The 24,295-nt window shown below is 34.4% G+C and overlaps 1 protein-coding gene across 1 annotated transcript; it reads right to left on the minus strand.

Moving 5' to 3' along the window:
• Positions 1–605: 605 nt before the first annotated feature.
• Positions 606–24,067, minus strand: LOC135223512 (uncharacterized). The gene is given in 10 exon segments (XM_064261962.1): positions 606–8,641; positions 11,111–11,299; positions 11,632–11,796; positions 12,863–13,013; positions 14,161–14,271; positions 14,530–14,691; positions 15,674–15,777; positions 18,708–18,878; positions 22,568–22,804; positions 23,017–24,067. Coding segments are annotated over 10 exon segments (2,487 nt in total). The 5' UTR covers positions 24,056–24,067; the 3' UTR covers positions 606–8,483.
• Between the last annotated feature and the right edge of the window lie 228 nt (positions 24,068–24,295).

Raw genomic sequence — 24,295 nt, forward strand, 5'->3', positions numbered from 1 at the left:
CCTGTTTTGTTTGAACTGATTTTCTACCCAGGTTAGATTTTTGGGTGTAGCAGCACTAACAAATAAAAAAGGAAGAAGTCTGTTAAGGTGGGGTATACCTAAGTAAAAAGATGATCTCTTGGTAGCTCAAGATCTATGTATAGATAGGTAACCTTACCCAATGCAACAAACTGATGAACCAACAACCTGTAGACACAAAATTGCAGTGAAAGTGCAGTTGCACATTTAAAGTTCATCTGATATCTGCAAAGAATATAAAATCTATAAAGCATACATACACTATACATAAAATATGACACTCAGCATAACACATCTCCTAAAATACAATCCTACGCTGACCTACACATTTATGATAGTAGTATTTAGTCTGAAATTTTAGTAATTCCTGTAATATAAAGATGACCTGGAGAAATCTCTACAAACTTATTTTTATATAATACGTATATATATATATATTATATAAATAATATATATATATATCATATATATATATATATATATATCTATATAGTATTATATATAATTATATAAATAGATATATATTATATATAATATATTATATATTAAATTAAATATATATATCTTTAAAGCAATAATTAGGTGAATAATAATCTGGAAATTGAAAACCTAAATTACATCAAAACTGACAATCCATTAAACATAAAGACAAAAACCTCAATTACTTTAACCAATGCAGATAGGGACTAAAATCTGATTATCACGATGAAAGACAGTAAGTACTACATCAAAATCTTGAAAATAATGCAGGTTATGCTACAGGCCTCAACTTACACATCCATGCTATCTGAAACAGAAATGATTAAATACAACTAAGACTCCTGGGACAGATGGGACAGATTAGAGTGAGATTCTTCCCTGACCTCAGTGGGTACAAATAAGGAGGCAACTTGGTTTTGTTTCATTGGCATTATGCAGGCATGCCATCATTTCCAGTGCAAGTATTTTTCTACATTAGAAACCACTACAGGTTAAAAAGTCAATTATACTAGCCAGAAAGGGACCATTTGTTAATGTTTGCTCATCATGCATTAAACCTAGAAGGCCATATTAGTACATTTACTTAAGCAATGAATTTCTCAGTAATGTGTGTACAGTACTTATTTACTAAATAATAACAGATATGGCATGTCTTCATTTACTAAAAATATTGATTTACATACTGCATATAACACAGAAGTACAAAAACTAGTCTGATCACCATAGTAGCTGACCCATGAAGTTTCAGTGCTTGGGAAGAAAGTTACTAGCTTGACTAAAACGCGTAAAGATTGTGCCTTTGTCGATGCAACTCCTCTTCTTATCAGTATACTACATTTTTGCCAATGCATTGGCAGTTATGTAGAGTTTACTTTTATTACATCATATTATTTTCTTCTTATTTCTATCATGTTTTTCAATTAGACCTTAGCTTTTGTTGTGAATGTTTACGTTGTTTCACGTAACCACTTCATAGACTTAAATATCATTTCACAAATGGGTACCAAGTGTTGCCTTCTTTTTTCAAACTAACTTTTGGAGTGAATTGAAATTTTATTCAGCAACTTGTAATGTTCCAATAAGCCTTTCTTTGTCCAACCATGGAACTGCATGCCTATTTTAGGATATGGTATTGATGGGATGCAGATATAAGAAAATCTAAGTGATAATTATTTAAATCCAAAGAAAGGACCACATGTGTTAGATCAGAATGAAGCTCACTTTTTTCCTCTTGATTAAGATGGGTAAATTTCATCCTCTATAAGAAACTCTCATTATTTAACCTTCTTGTATCAAAAGTTTTCATTATATCTTTAAATTAAATTATGGCCTTTGAATTAAATCTAGCAGAGTAATTAGGTCTTTTAACAAACATTTGGGCTCCAGTAGTAAATAATCCTATTCATATTACATATTTGAAATTCTTTCTATTTTCTCATGAACATATGAATGTCAACTTTCCCAGCTCATGGACAGCATCTGCATCTTCTTTACTGCTTCTACATATTTGAGTTGCTCATTTAAGAAACAAGAGAATTTTGACAGACACTACAAAATAAATCAATGCAAAGTACGAAATGTGGTAACTATATTAGCTTTCCAACTATACAAGAGCAATCGCAAAATTACCAAATAGTGAGGGCAAGATATTAAAGATTTATCCCATCATACCAAGTCTCAATAATCCTAAACAAACCACTTTAAATGTGTTATGTTGTTCCTAACCAAAGCAGGGGTGAAAACTCATCAAGATATGACTAAGATAAATTGGAGGTATTTCCCACAATGTAAAGAACAAATACACATATTACAACAGTAAAGCATAGAAAGCTCTACTTCATTACACAGAAATTATCTTAAACAAGAATCACAGATGGATGAGTGGTAGTTGAATCCTACAAGCATACTCTATATGCAAAATCAGATGAAGCATAATATACTTATATGACCTTTACAGACTTGCAGAAAGAGAACTGGAGCCATGTAAACAATCGCATCAGCTACATTAGACTTGAAAGATGTAAGCTGTCAAAAGACTGCCAAGACCCTATCATTATTTATTTAAGAAGGAGACCCTCTCTTACAAATTTCATTAAAATTATTGGCTGCTTCAGCAGTTTCACTCTTGCTACTTGTCGCACTATTTATTATGACAACAAAGGACTTCAAGCACCTTAATGAAAAGTAATCCTGCTCATGCATGAACTACTGAAGAGGACAAGTCGAGGCTATCAATTCAAATGCCCCATCTAGAACTATCTTGGCGATTGTTATTATGACCACAATGCATCACTCCAAGTCAATCGCATGCCATATTCATGAGGGTGCCATTTGGTGGCATTATAAACATACCATGGCATTATTCTAAACTGGAAAAACCTTCATCAAGCCACTGAGGTCATTAATACAGCGGCTGACACCTGCTGCCTCCACCCCCTTGATGCCTTTCAAATAATACAACTAAACAATCATTCTATGTCATGAAAAAAACTGATCATGCCCACTATCAGGAGACCAGCACCCCCAGAAAAATTGCAATATCCAGATGACCCTCCAACAGCCATCGAGACTACAGAAGCAAGACATTTGCATCAACAAGGTAGTTTGAAGTGAAAAAGGACCAGTAAATCAACAGTAAGATTCATGATGACATCATCACAATGACTATTCTTCTTGGTAACACCACATAAAAACTCCTTAACCTACTTTGTATTCTGTACCTTGTTGCAACCATATTCTTTTATGCAAAGACAAAACAGTCAACAGCCTTATTATATTAATTTGTAATAGTCACACCAAAAAGCAAAATACTAAACACCCTCTGTTATGAGATGATCATAGATTATTTACCAAATTATTGATATCTCACAGAAAAGGGAATAAGACAAAATGAAATATAAAACCAACTCTCCTGGTGTATCCATTAATTATGGTAAAACATTATATTATTATTATTTTTATTATTATTTGCTGGAAGAAGACCTTCATTAATACAGGTTTTATTGAAAATAATGGCTATTTCAGCTGAGTTCATTTTGTAAGAAGTTTCTCTATCTTCTTATTACTGACTTTATTCCGTACTCAAATTGGCTATTAAAACGACAAATGGGGGATTCATGTAAAAACGGGGTTTGACAATTACGTTTTTTATATGAATCCCCATCTGGCATTTTATTAGCCAATTTGAGTACAGAAGAAGTTAGTAATAAGAATAACAGAAACTTCTATACAAAATAAATGTGGCTGAAATAGCCATTATTTTCAATAAAACCTATACAGTCAGTCCCCGGGTTACGACGTTGTCGGCTTACGACGTTCCGAGGTTACGACGCTTGTCGATAGACGTTATTTCCAGGGTTATGACGCATGTTCCAGGGTTACGATGCCTACAACGCTCATCTGGGAGATGAAATATGACACCAAAAATGCAAAATAATCAATATTTGAAGGGTTTTTTTATGAAAAATGCCATAAGAATGCAGTTTACATAGTTTTCAATGCACCCAAAGCATTAAAAGTAAGGTTTTCTTAGGATTTTTGATGATGTTCCGGCTTACGACGATTTTCGGCTTACGACGCGTCTCAAGAACGGAACCCCCGTCGTAACCCGGGGACCGCCTGTATGTATTATTATTATCATTATATTATTATTATTATTATTATTATTATGTGAATCCTAGCCAATCTTTGACAGATTACACCTCAGAAAGTCACAGATAATCATAAAAGTAGTCTGGGTCTGTGCTGAAAACAGAAATAGATTTATAGATTTAGGACAATGCATAGAAGAAAGTTGGATACTTGAATGCCAACAATTGCAGCCTAAATACAGTATAAGACAACCAGCATCAGTTGGAGCTCCTAGGAGATTGCTACAAAAGACAGTTTTTCAACATCTCAAGCCAAGTAAAGCAACTGTTAAAATTGTCAATTCATGAACACAGGAATATCATATGTATTGATAGCTTTAGTAATCCAAGCTAGAATGAATGCAATAGCAGTGCCATTCACTCCAAAAGTCACTAAGAAAAACAGCTCCCTAGCAATTACATCAAGACTATATTAGTATATTTAAGTTTAACTCCTAAAAATGCACACACTTTAGTTTACTTATGCTTAAAATATAAAATGACACCATTACACAAGAATTGAACCAAACAATAGACAAAAGAAATTAGTCATTCCCTCCAGTAAGTAGTCTCCTGTCACTACATGAAACCCTTTGAGGAATAATGGTTAGGAGACGCCCTGCATGGGTCAGACCATTCAGTAAAGTGAAGCCAGTTTACCATTTGGCAGCCATGCCCAGGAATGGCATAAGAGGAGGATTAATAGGAACACTTTCAGTTATTTTTCCCATCTTTTGTTTCCATAATGCATGTTTTCATGGCATAAATGGAGGTGAAAAGAGATAGACATTTTATCATTCTTAGTGATACACATTTTATCATTCTTTAAAAGAACAGAGTTAATTATTTCATCATACATAACACCTTACTTTATTACTCAGAAATACAATACAAATTTTTCATAATCTTATATACATATAGCCTATTACTGGCCAAAATTTAAAGTTATTCTCTTTATGTCTGCTGATTCCTTAGTCCTTACTGTTTGTTATCGCTTACTATTAGGAATTATTGACCGCTAAAATGAATGAGCTTAGTATATGTCTGGCGACTCTTTCCTGCGACCTGCGATTGAAGTTTAGCAGTAATCTGCTTACCAGCATAATTATATCTCACTTGCAAATATTTTTCAGTTATTGATTTAATCAATAAGTGCAAGTGATTTTCCAATGGTTGTGTATCATACACGTGACAATCGAACTCTGAAAATATTGTTTTGCCTCTGTAAGCTGCCAATACTGAACTAACTAATTTATGGAAGTTAACTCTCCCCATTGTTTTGTTGAAGGACAACATTTCCCTCATATTTTTTTCATATGTATTGCAAATATCAATAACATCATGTGATTGATACACCAATTTTCCTTTAGTTTTTTCGATGAGGGTGCGACAAAAATTAGCGTCTGTTAATGTTACTGCATCAATGCAGACCTCACACTGTAAAGACTTTTTTTTTTTTTTACTTAAAAACAACAAAGCTTGCATTATAAGCTACTATTTTATTTGAACATTTTGACAAGTGGTAATGGTTTGGAATAAAATCATCATCTTCCTTGTTCTTCAATGAAACTAAAAACAATTGAGTGACACCTTAGTCATCGTGAGGTCACGCACCTACAGTCGACCCAGGGATTAAGTTGCCAGTCCCAATATGGCGGCCAGCAACTTGAGTGGCTTCACTTATCCCGCAGCAAGGCGTCTCCTTACCATTATTCCTCCAAGATGAAACCCTCTCATTACTCCAAGCCACTCACTGATTTGGTGGGCCAAAATAATTTTTGTTTTGAACCTATCAGTTGGGTTTTTGAACATCTTGAATCAGTATACTTGCCATTGCTACATTAGACACCAGATGTACTGTATTTACCAAAACTATAAAAAAATCTGGAGCCATTAATGTTACCAATCTGAGGAAGGGATAAAATTAAAAAGTAGACGCTCATAATAGCGCCATGAACATAATCTTTGTGAATGAGTCAGAACTATCCAGAGTTTCATCACTCTTATATACTGCACAAAAAGCAAAATGAGTCCTGAACTGGGACTGTCACTAATAACATGAATCTCATATACTTCCAGGATGCTGGACAAATCGTTATCTCAAAGTAAACATCTACGGCTACTAAAAGGTCCCTTCACCCTGTTGATTGCTTAACTGAACTCAACATCTCCATTTAAAGTGCTGGATCTATTTGTAGAGGGAGCTGAGGTTCCTCACCATTTAAAGTGGTCACAGTACAAACTGTGACTAATGTGTGCACTTACGTAAACTAGCTGAATGTCTGACAAACATAGCAAAAATGCTATGTTTGGTAACATTACAATACTGCAAAGTCACCCTTGTTAATATCAACCTGCCTATGTAGGTAAAATTAGCAAGTGTTTGAAACATGACAGCATAATTGGTTAGCAATTATGTAAGGAAATACAACACCTGACTACATTATTGTTTTTTTAAAGCTACTGCTCTGAACACTACAAAATCCCCACCTGCATACCCAACAAAAGAGAACTACTATCCTAACTCATTCAGTGGCAACCATACAAATGCTTATCAAGACAGTCAGTAAGCGACACAATGAAAAAAGGAAAAGGGGCCCAGGATGCTCACCAGCGAAGACAACTGCTTAAGTATTTCATCTACTGCATGACTTATTCTCAGTTAACTGTGCTACTAAAGACCTTAAGCATAAGTAAAACAGATTGTATGGACACAAAAGACTAAATATTAAGCCAATTTTTCTAATATAAAGGGTGCTAATGTCTACGTTTTTACCATATAGAACTTTGCTATTAAAATAGTTTTCATAAGATTTGGTTACTTGGATACTGAATTACTTTTGTACAAGGCTTGTGTCTAACCTTCAGATGAAATTCCACTTTAATAATTTTTTTTATACATTTGTCTTCTCAAATAATTCAGATTTTATATCTAAATCTGTATGTACCATAAAAGGCATAAAATTGAATGCTCAACACTTAAGTTAACCATATTATCATGAAAAATTTGTCAAAATAAATTTTAGTTAACATAAATGCAGGTCCATACAATTTTGTTTTGAATCCTCCATTCTCAAATGCCTCCATCTGTGCTTCACAGTTGCTAAATAATTGCTAATTTATCAATTGACATTCCAATTCATCAACATAATAATATCCACTGAAGAACAGTTGTAATATTTTAAAGAAATAACGGTTTGTTGTAACTGTAGTAAGGAAATAAAAATGCATCATTAACAGTCTTGCCAAATTAATGACTCAATGAAGACTTATAAAAATCATATCTTATTGTTTTATCCAAATCCACGAGACCAAAGTTAAGTCACAGAAAGTTTCCGGAAAAAAAAAAGTTAATGCATATGGCAAAGACAAAAACTACAAAACGTTTTACACAGGTTTTAACAGAATTTTTGTCAGCTTGTGTAAATGCTGCCAGCAGCAACACAGCATATGAATAACAAGAAGGCTCTGATTCTTTGAAAACAATGTTGCAAAGGAATCTATCATCTATTCATCTAATTTCTATATCTAGTGCATAGGTATATGGCCACCTGTAAAATGTCAAATTATCACATGTAAGAAGTCTGTCTGGCAAAAAAACTTTTCTTTATAAAGATGCTTACATGAATAAATAATCAACATATCCTCCAAGTTACTTTTTCAATTCTTTGTGCAAACCAAAAGAGGAAAAGATTAAACTATTTAACATTCAATTGTCTGCTTATGAGAGTAATTTCACTGACCACCAGGTGATAGCTGGACCAATTACTCCAAATTATCAATACAGCTAATATCCAGTGATCAATACATCTCTGCAACACCTTCTATGAAAAACATAACAAAAAGTTTTTGCAAAAGTAATATTACTTTGTATCTCTTTAAGAACCCCCTTGAAGAATATTACCTAAGTATGAAAGATATTACTGCAATAACTGAAACCTCATGTAAAAATACAATCAACAATATATATTATTATCTTTTCCAATATGAAGCCATCAGTTCTCCCCCCTGGGAAGTTCCCAGTTTCTACAATCAATATCACCATCCCTTGGCATTGAAAGTAATTTATAGTCATATATAAAAATACTATGTAATTACATAAAAATCAAAAGGTTTATAATGAATCAGATACTCACACTACGTAAAATGCTTAATAGCGTTCTGGTGGCATTCAAATAATCTTGCAAGTGCTGCTCCAGAGACAGATTGCACAAACCAAAGCTTAATCATTCAGAAGAGAGTACCTAATGTTTCCCTAACTCCTGACTCAAAACCAGTTCAGAAAAATGGGATTACTATGTCATTACAAAGTTACCAAAATACCCATAATACATGTACACAGTCCAACTGAACACATCAGTAAGGCCATGAGCAACAAGAGCCCATCTTTACACATACCGAAGATGCTGGTCTAGCTCTCAGTGACAACCAAAGCTGTTGGTTGGGGACATACATCTCAGCTGGAATGTCATCATTTTCTGGGCTAAGCTTGACTTCCTTATCATGCTTGCGACCTGTTAACAAAAGGTGGAATAAGGATTCTGCAGTACAATAAGATAAGTAGCTTCTTATGAGCAGTAATTTCTTTACAGTGGTCTTTGAAAAAATTTATTCAGTTCACAGGTTCTGCAACTGGCAAAACATTGGAAAACAATATATGAAAAGAAAATCTTTAAGGGGAAAAAAGCTCTGCTCTTCAAGTTATTTAAAAATTTAACACAGTGATAATTAAGGAATTAAACATAAGTCAATCAATTAACTGCAATCTATATGGGAGTAGTAACTGGTGACCAATCCATCTTCACAGTTAGAGAACAGTATCATTATTGTATGATTTCATTTATTCCAGGTCACTTGATCAATGACCATTTGAAGACTGCAAATGAGGTGCAGTGTAGCACAGTCTGTTTCTGTCAAGTGTTTATTCATACCAAATAAAGCAGTTTTCTCAACCTATACAAGTCACTAGCCTCAGTAATGCATACAGGGACAGACATACCTACGGATTTCTACAAACAATGGTACATTGGTGCAAATGTGAAACTGTACAAAAAGAAAAAAAAAATACAGGTTTTGACGTAGGAAAAACCTGTTTTTGGTAGCCACTGTGAGTCTCTAAAGGAGTCACTCTCATGGTCCCTAGAGGGCTCCTTAAGACAGACCAACCAATTTCAAAGAATTCTCTTCTAGTTGGCCTTGGCCAGTATAGTGCATGTTGACACTGATAGAGTATAGAACTCAAGACAATAGGGCTCTTTCTCTTGTCTACAGCGACTGCCTAGGTTCAATTCCTAGTCTTAACCTGCAGATGTGGCAACAGCGAGCTGTGCGTCTATCATTTCTGTGTCAACCACACACCCTGCACCAGACCTACTTTCATTATTCTCTTTCAGGTCTATGCAGGATAATTATTCAATCAGATGAGGTGAGTAGCCGAGTACTACATGCATTGCATCCGAGACTCGATGAAAGGGAGACGGGAAAATGCAGTACGAAGCGACTCGGCTGAGTCCACACTAGGCAGCAGAGCAAAAGAAAACAAGGTGCCAAAAGAAAATGGGAAATGTTGGGAGGGAGGGAAGAGGAGTTACAACGACTCCCACCTCGTCAGAAAGCTAGTCAACAAACAAGAGCATTCCCATACGACATATCCTTAGAAAGGTATACGTACGTAGCTAGAATAATATCTAGCTTGGAAACAACAGTAGATACTGTTACTATGGTTGTGGAAAGAGAAACATTAATCGAGGCAGAAGTAAGAGGTTAGCCAATGGTTGAAGAAAAAGCATGTAAAGAACGAACAAGTGCATCTCGACAGAGAAAGAGGAATAGGGTAGCAGACAAGGATTTAGAATGAGCAAATGATGAAAAAACTGGCTATACAATCAATCGAGCTGTCATAACATCAGAATAAGTACTACTCACTACTGACACATTTTTATTCATAAAATTATCTATACCTATATATTCAGTTCTATCTGTGATCACCTCATACTATGTGCCAATGACAGTAAAAGTTCCATATATAGCGAAAATTAACGTCTACCAAAACAACCTTTCAGCTAATGCATTATACAAGATCCAGAGAGTGAAAAACAGAGAGGCAGGTGACAGAGGGCACAGAACCACATCATCCTGAGAACCAACCCAGTTCCCTAGCAGCAGACTCTTCCAACTGTAGTTCCCTAGCAGCAGACTTTTCCAACTGTCGCTACAGATGGGCAAGGGGTCAGACAACCTACCTCTTATGGAAACATGAAAATGATCGCACACTATAGGGAGACTTGGACCTATACCTTAACAAATTCAGACAAACCTTGTATACTAACCAAATACTCTTTTCCTGAACCAAAAGGGAAGCGGAAGGGAAAGCTAAAGATGAAGTTTCAGTATTGTAAAGCATTAGCAAAGGAAAAGCCTAGGCTGAGTATGGATGACTTCAGACGAACAACCTAGAGAAGGGAGAAAAATTACAGGTTGAAAATCTGATTTAACTAATTGCTTTCGCAATCTATCTGCTTCACTTCTCTTCCTATACTAACAAACTTAAGCATAAAGTCCTTTGAATACCTTGCTTCCTCGCATCTATCTCAAGATTACACTTTATACCATTGCAGTCAGTGTAAACAGTGTGTATCTCCTGCAAACTCAACATCCTGCTAACACAGCAATAATTCCTACAGAACCTGATGTTCTTAACCTTCATTAGAGTGGCAGCATCCTAAGAACAATAAATGTACAGTACGTACCATGAGAGCAACAAACAACCATGAAATACCAAGAAGCGCCTATAAACAGTGGCAGTAAGTAGAATTCTCACAAGAGCTGAAACATTTGACACGTCTGGTGGAGAACAGGTGTACGTACTAGACAGTCCTCTGCACAACCATTCGATCTTTTGTTTGAATGTTGACTCACCTATCGGCACGGAGACATAAGCCATCTTTACTAGTAGGTAAGATTCATCCCAAATAATAACTTACCAGCACTGATAGGACCCATGGGTGCTACTTGATTTTGGGAGGTGTAGCCAATGACCAAAGGCGGTTGTCTCATAAGTAATCTTGCCACTCCTTCACATTCTCTCAAAACATCTACAGCCAAAACCTGTGTTCGAGCTTCTGGTGCTAACCCAGGGTACTTTTGTAACCATTCTGCCAAGGCATGGAAATCTGACGGAAGAATAATAAATCTTCTTAACAGAGGATCACTGCTGAAAGAGAAAAAATTTACTCCTAGCAACTACTTGTATTATTCAGTAAATCAGATCCTGTCTACAGAATGCAACAAGACATTTTTTCTTTCATGCTTTACAAGTATCACCCTAAACATGTCTAATGAGCCATGAAAACTTTCAATAAAAAGCTTACATATTTTCTAACTCTTGCACAGTAGCAATGAGGAAAGAATGAAGAATCAAATTATACAACATAACAGAAGGCTTACAAGAACACCAACAAATTAACACTGGAACAGGTGCTTGTTTTTCATACCCAAAACATACCTTTCAACAGTTGCTGGGCACCCCATAGGGAAAACTTTATTTTTTGAGCTTTTATATGTTCTAACCAAGCATAACAGACCACCTTTAGAATTGCTGATCCAGCACGACGTTGCAAAACAACACCAAGTTTTGACACAGCATCTAGGACAGGTTCCAACACAGCAGCTTGTGGGAAGAATAAAAATAATGCAAATTATTATTTTCAAACAAACCATATGGGTGTAAAAGCTATTAAACTCAACAATTTTTAAGGTGGTAAAGCATTATGAACACATTTTTACAAAGTAAATGTAATACCAAATTTCTCCCCTTATAAATGTACTATACAAAAGGTGTACTACCACCTTGAGGAATTTGTGGAAAAATTGGTTCCATTAGGGTAATTTCTCCTTTATTACAGAGCACCTGTAACCATTCCTGTTTATGGAATCATTGTACACATTCTTTAAAAGAACGACAGCTAACGAAGCCTTCAAACTGCAGTCCTAAGATACTTTCATATATCAAACTTCAATTATCTCCTCTTAGATCTCTAGTAGTATGCAGTAGGACACAAGTCATCTGAAAATCTTCTTGTCCATTTGATAGCTCCAAGGTCTTTGTTGAAAATCGTTGAGTCACCTCAGTAAATCTATTGGCAAAGCTTTCCTTTGTATGACTTTATCTTTTCTGGGAGTATTTCTAAAACTCATCTTCTACTAACTGGCTTATTTTAATGTTAGATGATAATACATCTTTTTTTTCTCTCTCTATCCAAGGCCTCTGCACTTGGCTCTCCCACTCTGTGTTGCCTGTCAAATGTGACTCGACAACATTGGGAAAAATGAAAAGGTTGAAATTATTTCCGGTGAGGAATGACACTTGGAAACGTGAATGAAATATGTCCTGAAAATTTGTCATAGTTTTGTCATTACTGTGGATTTCCCACAACCATTCCACCAAACTGGAGCATACGATCCATACTCCATTATGTCAAAATAATAAGTTTTTTTTTACAATAAATTACAATAATTTTTAATGGCAAAGTACCATCAATATTGTACTATAGCACTTTCTTCCTACACCAATGCTGAACAAAACACCCACGAATGAACTCAGTTGCCCACTGTATGACTGATCAAAATACGGTTGGGTAGCTAGTATATTAGTGTGACTACTCTTGTTTTATTAACAGCTAAAATGTTTTTATACAGATGCAATACGCATTATAAACATCAAATATACAACTTACCAATGTATTCATACACATAAAAATGAGGTTCATGAGGTATTCGACCAATACCACGCCACACTCTGGGTTTAGGCATGGAATTCTGAAGCTGTGCCAGACTTACAGTTCGACAAACATTGCTTATGGCTTCAACTGATTCTTCTTCACTTTCCTGTTAAAAGCAAGTGTAAATAATCTCAGAAGAATAATAAATAAGTACATACAGTGCTACTGTAATACCACACTAAAGAGCCTAAAAAAAAATTACCTAAACTACAAGGTGCAGCCTTGATATGTTGCATGGCTAAACAAAACCATATGTACTTCTATCATGATGCAACAACAAAACTTAGTGATACAAATGAAGTTTCAATGAGAATATACCTTAACTATGCAATATGTTTGTTAGCTGCCAATAATAGAGACACAACTTATAAAAAAAGCAGTTCCTTTTGGTTTAAAGTAGTATATACCAGTAATTTAGTCAGATTTAAGGGATATAACACACTACAGAACTTACCATATTGGATTTAACGAGAATTAGATAAGAAAAAACATATAAAATATTTGTGAATTTCCATAGCCAGGTATTACATTTGACAATAAGAAGTGAGTCATCTAAAATCTAGTTCCCAGCTACAGGTGATTTCCCTCCACCACATTCAAAACTGGGGCAAATAATGTAGATTTGGTCAGTACAATACACTATTCATTACAACAAATTACAAATACTTTTACGTAATGAAAGAACACCATTAAATTGATAATGGCCCATTTTTCACAGCCAGTGCTAAATGACACCACCATGCCCAAATTTTTTACAATATAAGAAAGGACAATACTCTAGCAAATTCTGTACCATATCAGTTTCATTAATGTACAGCAATTAGTATAGAAAGCACAAACATTAAAGTTTTTTTTTTTACTGAAAGAAAAGTAGGGTAAAAATTAACTGGCTTTCAGATTGTTCCTTTTCCCCAAAATTAATGGATTTATGATTATAATCTTTTTGGCCCAAAAATTTTTGTATATGTTCTTTATTCCTGGTATAAATATAAATGCATATAGCTGTACCCAATAAATAAATGTTTTCCCTTTTTTCCCTCATAAACTGGGCAACCACCAAGAATCTGGCGGCTGTGGCAATGAGCCACAATGGAGCTTAAGAAGCAAGAGAGCGAGTGAATGTGACACACCTATCCTGAAAGAATCACTGAGGCTTCAAACTGACCTATTGAAATTACATATCAACCCTTTACGTAACCCAGGTTTGCATCATAATCCTCAACAAAACCTAAGAATGAGGCACATCATACTACCTTAACTTCATCAACCACTTTCTGAATGATCAGGACAAGCTTGTCTCGCAACATAGCATAAAACAAACGTGCCATGTCATCCGTCTTAATAAGGTTATCTCTCTCTTGTATCTGAAATGAATGCAAATGATTAGAAACATATATTCACCTTCATAATCTAAAAGGATTGCAACGATTAGATCTTGAAAAAAAATGACTTCATGAACAAAAGGTAAGACTTGGACATATAACAGAAGCCAACCTACATATTCAGCTTAGGGGCAATGATCAATAGTACATACTATAAAGGAAAGTTGGTAATGTTTCCATGTGGTAGATGGTTAAAATATCCAACACTTGTCAAATTATGGGAAAATCCTTTAAATAAACTTACTTTCAGTCCTTCAGTTCTTCAATCATTCTTGGGTAATCTGCCTGAGTTAGAAGGTAATAGGGAGCTGTATTCCAAGTGTGCAAAAGAGGAGCTGCTCGAAGATTAATCCAAGAAAGAGCAGCGCTTACAACAGCTCCGAGTCTGAGCAAGAGGCCATCCTGTCATTTATGGAAAGTAAATATATATATATACTTTTTTATAATTACAGTACAAATATGAACAGTAAAAAGTGCTTAACCTCAAGCACATTAAGTAGAGCAAAATTAGGTCTAAGTTACATCCCTAAAACAGAATAGAACTTCAAGAAAAGCCTGCTCAAAGTTAGATATAGTTCCCAAAAAACAATTACAGTAGTGTATTATTGTATGTAAACCTACTAAATATGAGGGGCTGACCAAAATTCTTGGAAAATTTTACAATTAAAATAGAACATCAGTACTCTTAGTTCCCACTGACTCCTTCAAATGAACCAATTTACTTTATGATTCCATACATTCTTGGGAATCCTTAAGTGTGACCATGTTAAATATCTTAGGTGATTCTCCCAGTAAACCTTCAAGATCAATTTTCCCTAACTGTCAAGAGCTGATATCCAAGCAAAATCACTGGAATTGCTCAATAAACTCATACTTAAGTACTTCTGGGAATGTATGAAAAACTGTAACAAAAAACTACCAGTTGTGCTATAAACAGGCATAAGGAGACTAGTAGTACTTCACAAGAGCCAGTGAACATCAAGTCATGGTAAAAAATATTCTATAGCCAGATCATATGAATTTTTGTTGTTCTAAAGGTACACATTGATACAGTAGTACTAAATTTGCTTATGTGTATGTTTACAAAGACACCAAAAACTATGCAGGAAACCTTTGTAAAGATAGCATTTCATGTCTCTTTAGTCATTTCTGAAGTATACAATAAATATTCTCTCAGTACAAACTAGAATTGAAATAAAGAACAGAGTGAAAATAAGCCATCAGTTATACTGATATATTCATGCAAATGGCAAAACTTTGTGAGAATAAATTGTTTCAAGTTGGTTATTAAGTGCTCTCATTACAGATATGAAAAACTTCAGGTGCTCTTTCTGTACACTATAGATTTCAAGGAAAAATTGTAAACAATGACTTTTCAGCATACCTCATCCCCAACTGGCCAATCTTTGGGTTCTTTTTCAACTTCTGCCCTTTCAATCTCATTTATCTCCCAAACAAGTAACTGAATAACATCTCCAATACCATCACCTGAAAAGCAAGGTTAGAGGAGAAAGCATTTCAGCAACATTTTTCTTCAAAGAGTGTAAGCAAAACATGTTGACAATTACCATCTGAAAATGAAATTGAACTGAAGATGATAAAAATACAGTACTTAGCCAGTTACAGTGATGAATTAAATAAGATCAGCATGATATCAAAAGAAAAACATACATATGTCCTTGTTACTGCTATTACCATCATTCCTATGACAAACTTGAGATGGCCAGTGTATTATTATCAAAATTATCAATCATTATTATTAATAATTTTTAGACTTCTAAAAAGAATTATTCTTGAATGAGAGGTGAAAACTACAGCCCCCCCAAAAAGTTTAAGAAGTTGGACAACAAGGTGGGAAGAGACTGACTGAGCAGAGGAAAAGTAAGAGAGAGTAATGCAGCTGGGGTCAAAAGAAAACAACAAAGAACTTTCAATACCATCCACAGTGTGCCACACAAGGCCTACTGTAGGTGGCACCTCCTTGTAGGAAGTGCACTTGTCTGAAAAAGATCATACCTATTTACAGATAAAGCTTTCTCAAATTCCCTAAACTATGTTTCAATAGTCTTAAAACATGATCTGTTTGACAATCTTGATATTACATACTGTACTATTATTATTACCGTATATTTCGGCGTAGAAGTCGACCCTTTAGCCCCAAAAAATCATGCCAAAATTGGGGGGTCGACTTATCTAACGGTAACAAAAAGTGAATCTTTATTATTTTGGCATATCGGTACAGGAATCCAGGCTTTACAGTTGGCTAATAACAATGACAGCCTTGTTGAGGTAACTATGTATGTAAATACCCCAAGTATTAAAAACACATTTCACACTGTCATATGACAATAATAATACATTAGAACATCCATTACCTTAAATAAAATGAAACAAATCAAAGTAACTTGAAGAAACCCCAATCGCACAGCAAGTGTAAACATTGCGTAGCTATTTGTAGTACAGTAATTGAGAAGGATGCGTTCACTCTGACAGTTTTGTATTTACCGGGGTATTGTTCAAAAACATTTATGGTATGAAATCTTTATTTATCACTTTAAATAAAATAAAAAAAATTGTATTTAATAGTAAATATGTATTTAAAATCCTTCAAAATGACTTGACTCATCGTCACTTGAATTAAACAATTCATCAGACAAATTATCATTCACGGTTTCATCATAAGGATCCCAGTTTGAATCTGGTGAATCAACTGCAGGTTCGTTTTCCCTCAAATGAGCCTGTTTCTGCCACAGAAGAACCAATGGTCAAGGAATATTCCAACACAATAATTAAATACCGGCACGTCGTTTTAACAACCCAATCAAAACATTAACGTGAGTGGCAGTTTGTACTTACATATATACGTAGGCTGTTATGCAGCGTTAGTTAGCGCTTTGTTTGTTTACATTACACTCGAGTAACGTATCTTTCGTTTCGTCATTTCTAATCATATTTGCCGGTATTCATCTTTTATATATTACACAGATTTGTTAATATACCGAGTATATTACCTGTATTTTTATGGAAAGTAGAGCAACATATGTACCATAATAACATTCAGGTTATTTTATATGATACGTTTTACCCTGCTGCTTATTTTGAGCGTATGGTTGGCCTCACATTTTATAGGTCGACTAATATACCGGATATTAGTTAAAATCATAAAAATTTACTCAGAATTGGGGGGTTGACTTAACTTCCGGTCGACTTATACGCCGAAATATACGGTATCTATAATATAGGGGTAGCATTAGTAGTACAAAAGTAAAGGTAGTAATTTTCACTATCCAGTAGTAAATATTTAATGTGACAAAACAGTGAACAAGAAGCATTGGTTTGCATTTTCATTTTCCCACATTCAGAAATCTGAAAAACAATGAAGATTAAAAGGGGTATTACAGAAGCAAAAATAGAAATATAGGAAGGACATAATTGTCTTAAATAACCAATATATATACGTATGAAAAATAATTGAAAATAATTTAGCAATGATTACAAGGGTCAGCTAACAACAATATGAGGCCACTGCAGGTTTAAGACATGCTTTACTTTGTAAATTCTATTACAACAAAGTAAAATTCTGCTTTGTAAAGAAACGCTCTTTCACATACTGCCCGAAATTTGATGTACTAACTTGATTCAAGTTCTTTACCAGTAATTCCCCATAGGTTGGAAAATAAACAGAGATCTCACAAACCGAGATGTTTTGATGCAATGAAGTCATGTTAGGAGCAGTATACATAACAGGAAACTAGTAACATAATCAAAAGTATACTGATTAATTTTCCAACGGTTTTGTAACCCAGAGAAGGGAAAATATAAATTAAGGCAAACAAAAATAGTATGATATGTAAAAAATTTTTTTATATTTCAAAAATTAATTATAGAAACTAATCATGAAGAACTAACCATAATGTTAAACACTAAAACTCAGTGTTTGTCATTTTGAGATCCCTAGCAAGTGACCACCAACTTCAATTATTATTTAGAGAATAATTAATAAACATACTGTCATTAAAATTTGTAAGTCACATTTTTTCATTTATGAGTTCTGATATGAAATGAGTTCTCTCTCCACTGTCTTCTGTCCAGTAAATTCTCTGGCTGAATTGCTGTTTGTTCAAGTCTTAATCTATGCCCCTTTTTTTATCATTATCTGAATCTTCTCACTGCTCTTCATCTTGGTACTTTTCTGACCCTTACGCCTCACCCCTTCCCACCATATGTACAAACTATCCCAATCTTTGAAATCTAAGTCAAACTGAACATACAGTATTTCAATACAGATCTTAATCAAAGTTCAAGAGACTGACTAAACAGTAATTCCTGAAAATATTGCTTCTATTCTACGGAAACTGGATGAAGATGCCTCACCCGTTGAAAAACTGAATGGAGTTGTAATCATACAAAGCACTAACCTCCAACAGTAGAAAAGTTTCCATCTGGCAATTCACAAGGTATAGGGTTTGAGCGACCATATGAGCCTATACCTCTGACCATATTTCTATCAATAAACGAGGTAGTTGCTAAGTGTCTGCATTCGTCTACAACACTTTCACAGCTTGCATAACAGCATTCTGGTATTAAACCTGGAAGAAATATATAAAGCATCTTTTGTATAAAACTAAAATATATAAAGCATCTTTTGTATAAAACTACCATTAGGAATTTTTTCCTAAATGCAAACAGAAATACACGAAATCATTTGGGCCCATTGACCAGAACAAAGTACGTATGTACAATGGCCAAATATAAACTCCTGGATTCTCATTTTCTGATATCTTTTTAGACAATGTCTTCATGAAAGGGCAGTTTTGTCATATTTTCTCATTTTGGAGTGCAATGTTTTCTGCACAAAACACATCACAAAACATTAGGAAATGAGACATAAGAAAGTTCAATGCCAGACTCGTGCATTTACATACACTGGATTAAATATTGCAATAAGCCAGTCTATCAGTGTATGCTTAGTTTTTTGTAGTATCTATCAAAGGCAGGGGTTCCCAACGTCTTTGCACTCGCGAACCCTTACCCAAAAGCTTGAAACCCAAGCGACTCCCTACTAGCAGCAGCTTGATTTACATTTTTAATTTTCTGTGAAGTAGAGGGAAAGAAACATCTAACAAAAAAAATATTCAAGAATCCTGTAATTATATATACGTATTAGCAAACTAAATCACAACATTGGTCCAACGTTAATGGCATTAAAACTATGAGGAGATTATCAATTTCCTTTGGCCCACTGATAGTTGAGATCCAGAAGTATCTACGTCGGATAAATTTTAAGATAAATCCTAGTCGTGTTTTACACACACACACACACACATACACACAAATACACGGCATGCAGTACAGCACTACGAGTAACTGAACATACGTGCTTAAGCACAGCTAAACAGACACTCAAGCATACGTACATGCACATGCACTCACATACTCACTAGTAGAGACACATACATAATTTGCAGACACACATACACATTCACACAGGCAATCACTCAGAGGCACACATCCAGACACCCTCAATGTCATCTGATGACATTGTAACACTCGTTTTTTTGCAGTGAAACAAAAACAAAAAAATATGTTAGAGCATAAAAAATTTAATTCATGATTCGAAATTAACCCTTTAACGCCAATTGGACGTATTAAACGTCGACATAAATTGTCGGTCAGGTGCCGATTGGACGTATGGTACGTCGATAAAAAAAGTTTTTAAAAAAATTAGCGGAAAAATAATTATAGGCCTACCAGGCGAAAACGTTTGAATCACGCGCCTTGGGGGATGCTGGGAGCTCACGGATCAAGGTGTTGTTTTGTTTACAATCGTTACACAGATGCGCAAGCGCGAATTTCTTTCTTATCACACTAAAAAGTATCAGTGACACATCTCAGAAATTATTTTGTCACTTTGACATAATTTATGCACCATTTTAAATTAGCCGTTACATGGAGTATTGTATATGAAAATGTGTGCAATTTCATGTAGAATACAACAAAAAAATACTCATAATTGTAGCTTTTATCAGTTTTTAAATATTTTCATATAAATAACGATAAGTGCAAAAATTTCAACCTTTGGTCAACTTTGACTCTACCGAAATGGTCGAAAAACGCAATTATAAACTAAAACTCTTATATTCTAGTAATATTCAATAATTTACCTTAATTTTGCAACAATTGGAAGTCTCTAGCACAATATTTTGATTTATGGTGAATTTATGAAAAAAACTTTTTCCTTACATCCGCGCGGTAACTCTTCCGAAAAAATCATACATTTTTTTGTGCGATTGTTGTAATATTTGCACCATTTTAAATTAGTCGTTACATAAAGTTTTATATATGGAAATGTGCGCTATTTCATGCACAATACAACTAAAAACAACCCATGGTTGTAGCTTTTATCAGTTTTGAAATATTTTCATATAAATAACGATAAGTGCAAACATTTCAACCTTCGGTCAACTTTGACTCTACCAAAATGGTCAAAAAATGCAATTGTAAGCTAAAACTCTTATATTCTAGTAATATTCAATCATTTACCTTCATTTTGCAACAAATTGGAAGTTTCTAGTACAATATCTCAATTTATGGTGAATTTATGAAAAAAAAAAAAACATTTTCCTTACAACCGCGTGGTAACTCTTCTGAAAAAAATCAGAAATTTTTTCGTCCGATTGTCGTAATGTTTGCACCATTTTAAATTAGCCGTTACATAAAGTTTTATAAATAAAAATGTGCCCAATTTTATGTAGAATACAACAAAAAATATTTGAAGGTTTTAGCTTTTCTCATTTTCGAAATATTTGCATATGTAAATCACGATAAATAGAAAAAAACCACGTTCGTTTAACTTTGACTCTACCGAAATGGTCGAAAAACGCAATTGTAAGCTAAAACTCTCACAGTCTAGTAATACTCAGTCATTTATCTTCATTTTGAAACAAATTCGAAGTCTCTAGCACAATATTTAGATTTATGGTGAATTTTTAAAAAACTTTCCTTCCCTCTGTGCGCGGATTCTCCGCTGCAAATCTCTGAAATGCGTACGTCGCATTCTCGTAATATTTGCTCAGTTTCATGTTAGGCGTTTCATAGAGTTTTATATATTAAAATGTGCACAATTTTATGTAGAATACAACAAAAAATAATTGAAGGTTGTAGCTTTTCTCATTTTTGAAATATTTACATATAAAAAAAAATATATAAAAAAATTTGACATTCAGACAATTTTAACTTGTTCGAAATGGTCGAAAACTGCAATTGTAAGCTAAAACTCTTACAATATAGTAATATTCAATCATTTATCTTCATTTTGAAACAAATTGGAAGTCTCAAGAACAATATTTAGATCTATGGTGAATTAAAAAAAAAAAACATTTTTTTTATGTCCGCGCGTTACAAATTCATGCATCATTTTGTGATAATATTTTCTCTGTGTTGCTTTGATCATTTTACAATGTGCTATATACCAAAATGATCGCAATTTAGTGTACAATACAAAGAAAAAAAAATAAACTTGTTAGTTTTAACCATTTTGCTCACAGCGCGATTTGAATACAATTATATATGAAATTTTCTTTTTGAGCTATCATATATTGCATTATTTATATATGATAGTGATATTTTTTTCATTTCTGATGGTTGCATACTAAACTTCAGGCAATGACAAAAAAAGGAGCCAGCCAAAAATGAACTCTTAATCTTGAAAACTAAGCGTGCTGTGATTTTTTGAAAAAAATATTTTTTCCGCTTCAGCGCTCACTCCGAGACCCACTCGGCATACGGGAGACAATTTTTATTATACCCCTTCGGCGTTAAAGGGTTCATATTATCCCAAGCCACTTCTAGCAAGGTTACACGACCCCCCTGCCAAGGCTTCACGACCCACCGGTTGGGAACCCCTGATCTAAGGCTTCCAATGCTTATAGCCTTTTCCTTTATGAGGTAAGTATATTTATGATTGCTTTTAGTTCTATTTTTCCCTGTGGCACATGCTATGAACTTTAATTAAAATGTGCTTCTATTTCTTAGTTAAATAGTTTCACTGTGATTAACATTTAATAAAATAACAGGCTCTGATTTTGCTTTAAAAAAATCCATGGGCTATGTACAATTCCCAGATAGATGGTAAAATTAGATAGCAATTTGTATAAATAGCCCCTGAAGAACCATGCTACTATTAATTCCTGCACATATAACACAAAAGACAAAGCATACCAAAGGAAAGGAACAAAATACTTCCACCATAATACTGGAAGACATTTTGACAAAGTACCTTTTGTGTAGTACTGCTTGAAGACACCAAGTGATTCAAAAATCTGGAGAGGTGACAATAAGGCTGGAGGTGGAAAAGGTGGAGGTCTTGCATCTGGAGGTATCCACAATATCAATTCTTCTACAAATTCTGAGCCCTCTCCCCAAACTCTCTCGACATAATATGTTTCAATTCTGTGTCTGGCAGCCTTGGTTAAACGCATCTCACCAGATTTACTTTGCTTTACCATTCCCTTCACTGAGAGAGAAATAAACATATGGCCAACATTTTCAGATCAAAAGATGCAAAGCTGAAGCAACAAGCTGACTATGAAAATTCAAACTGATTATGAAAATTCAATCTTACATCAACCTGTGCTTATCAGATAACAATTATAAGATACATACATAATTTGCAAAAGTTTGTATAGTAATCAAAATGATATGCAAAATTATATAAACATTACTTACCTAAAACACCCGTAGTTTTTGTGAACTTTAATACAAGTAGATTTAGTAACTCTGTATTGGCTCTTATAAGATTATCTACTTTCGAAGAGCACACAGGTTTCCTGAGATCTCCTGCTTCGTTGGCAGGGAGATAATCTGTTCCAGGAAAGTCTTCCCCAAACTCCATCCTTAGTGCCAAATCTAACTTCTGTTGGTTGAGCTTATTTTCATCCTCCTCCTTAGCTATCGCATCTTCAAATATATCTCCACGAGCCACTCTTGGAATGCTATTATAATTTATAGGTTTCCAAGGCAATAATGTTCCATTTTCAGATGGCATTTCATATTCTAACATCAATGTGTCAGCTATGCACCTTGTGACTTGTGGAGCTCTTTCTCGACCTATAATCTGAAGGATTTTTGAGGCAGTCATTTGCTTTAAACACGAAAGAGGAGGAACCAAGTTTTCAGGAACCACATGTTTGTACATATCACGATTCTCTTCTTCTTCTTCATCTTCATATTCTTCTTCTTCCTCTGGGGAAGGAGGAAGATTTTTCTTCAACTTTATAAGCATTTCATTATAAACTCCAATAGTTTCAAATATGCCAGCATCCTGCAGTGTATCTGAACTTTCATTGAAATTTCCAGCAATAATCCTTAATTGAGCCCTGATGATGCACTCAACACTATACAGAACAGTATCCCTTTGCACTGTCACCTGCACATGTCTTTCAGATACACGAGCAAACTGAATTTTACAATATTTGATGTTGTTTTTAGAGAGTTCCCTGTATTGCTTTTCCATTTCCAAGAAATTTTCTGCATAGTCATTCAGACCCACAATCACTTTCTTGAATGCAACCTCGTGCCTTCCCAGGATTTTTGCTCGAATACCTGCTGTTTTAATCTCACCTCTGAGTTTTGCATGTTCTGCTCTTATGCCGTGATGAATCCTTCTCAGGGCTTTTATCAGTACTCGTGTCACCTTCTGGAAGTCTGCCCATTCTGTGCAAAACTTCTTGCATTCAGCATTCACATCTTCCATCATTTTTCCCATGAAACTCTACCTTTATCTGAAATTAAAAGTCATTGTAAAGACTACAGATAATAAACTCTTAAAATTTTTCTAATCAAATCAGAACCATTGATATGCTAATAGTAATGCAAAAACAGTAAGACATAAATTGAATTCATATAATCCTGTTCCATCTTAAAGTAAACATCTATGTTACATAAATATCTGAAGCTGCTTTAATTCTACCTCGTTCAGGATTTAGATAAGTATAGCATTTAGGAA

Source organism: Macrobrachium nipponense, chromosome 10 (assembly GCF_015104395.2).
Source record: "Macrobrachium nipponense isolate FS-2020 chromosome 10, ASM1510439v2, whole genome shotgun sequence".
NCBI lineage: Eukaryota > Metazoa > Arthropoda > Malacostraca > Decapoda > Palaemonidae > Macrobrachium > Macrobrachium nipponense.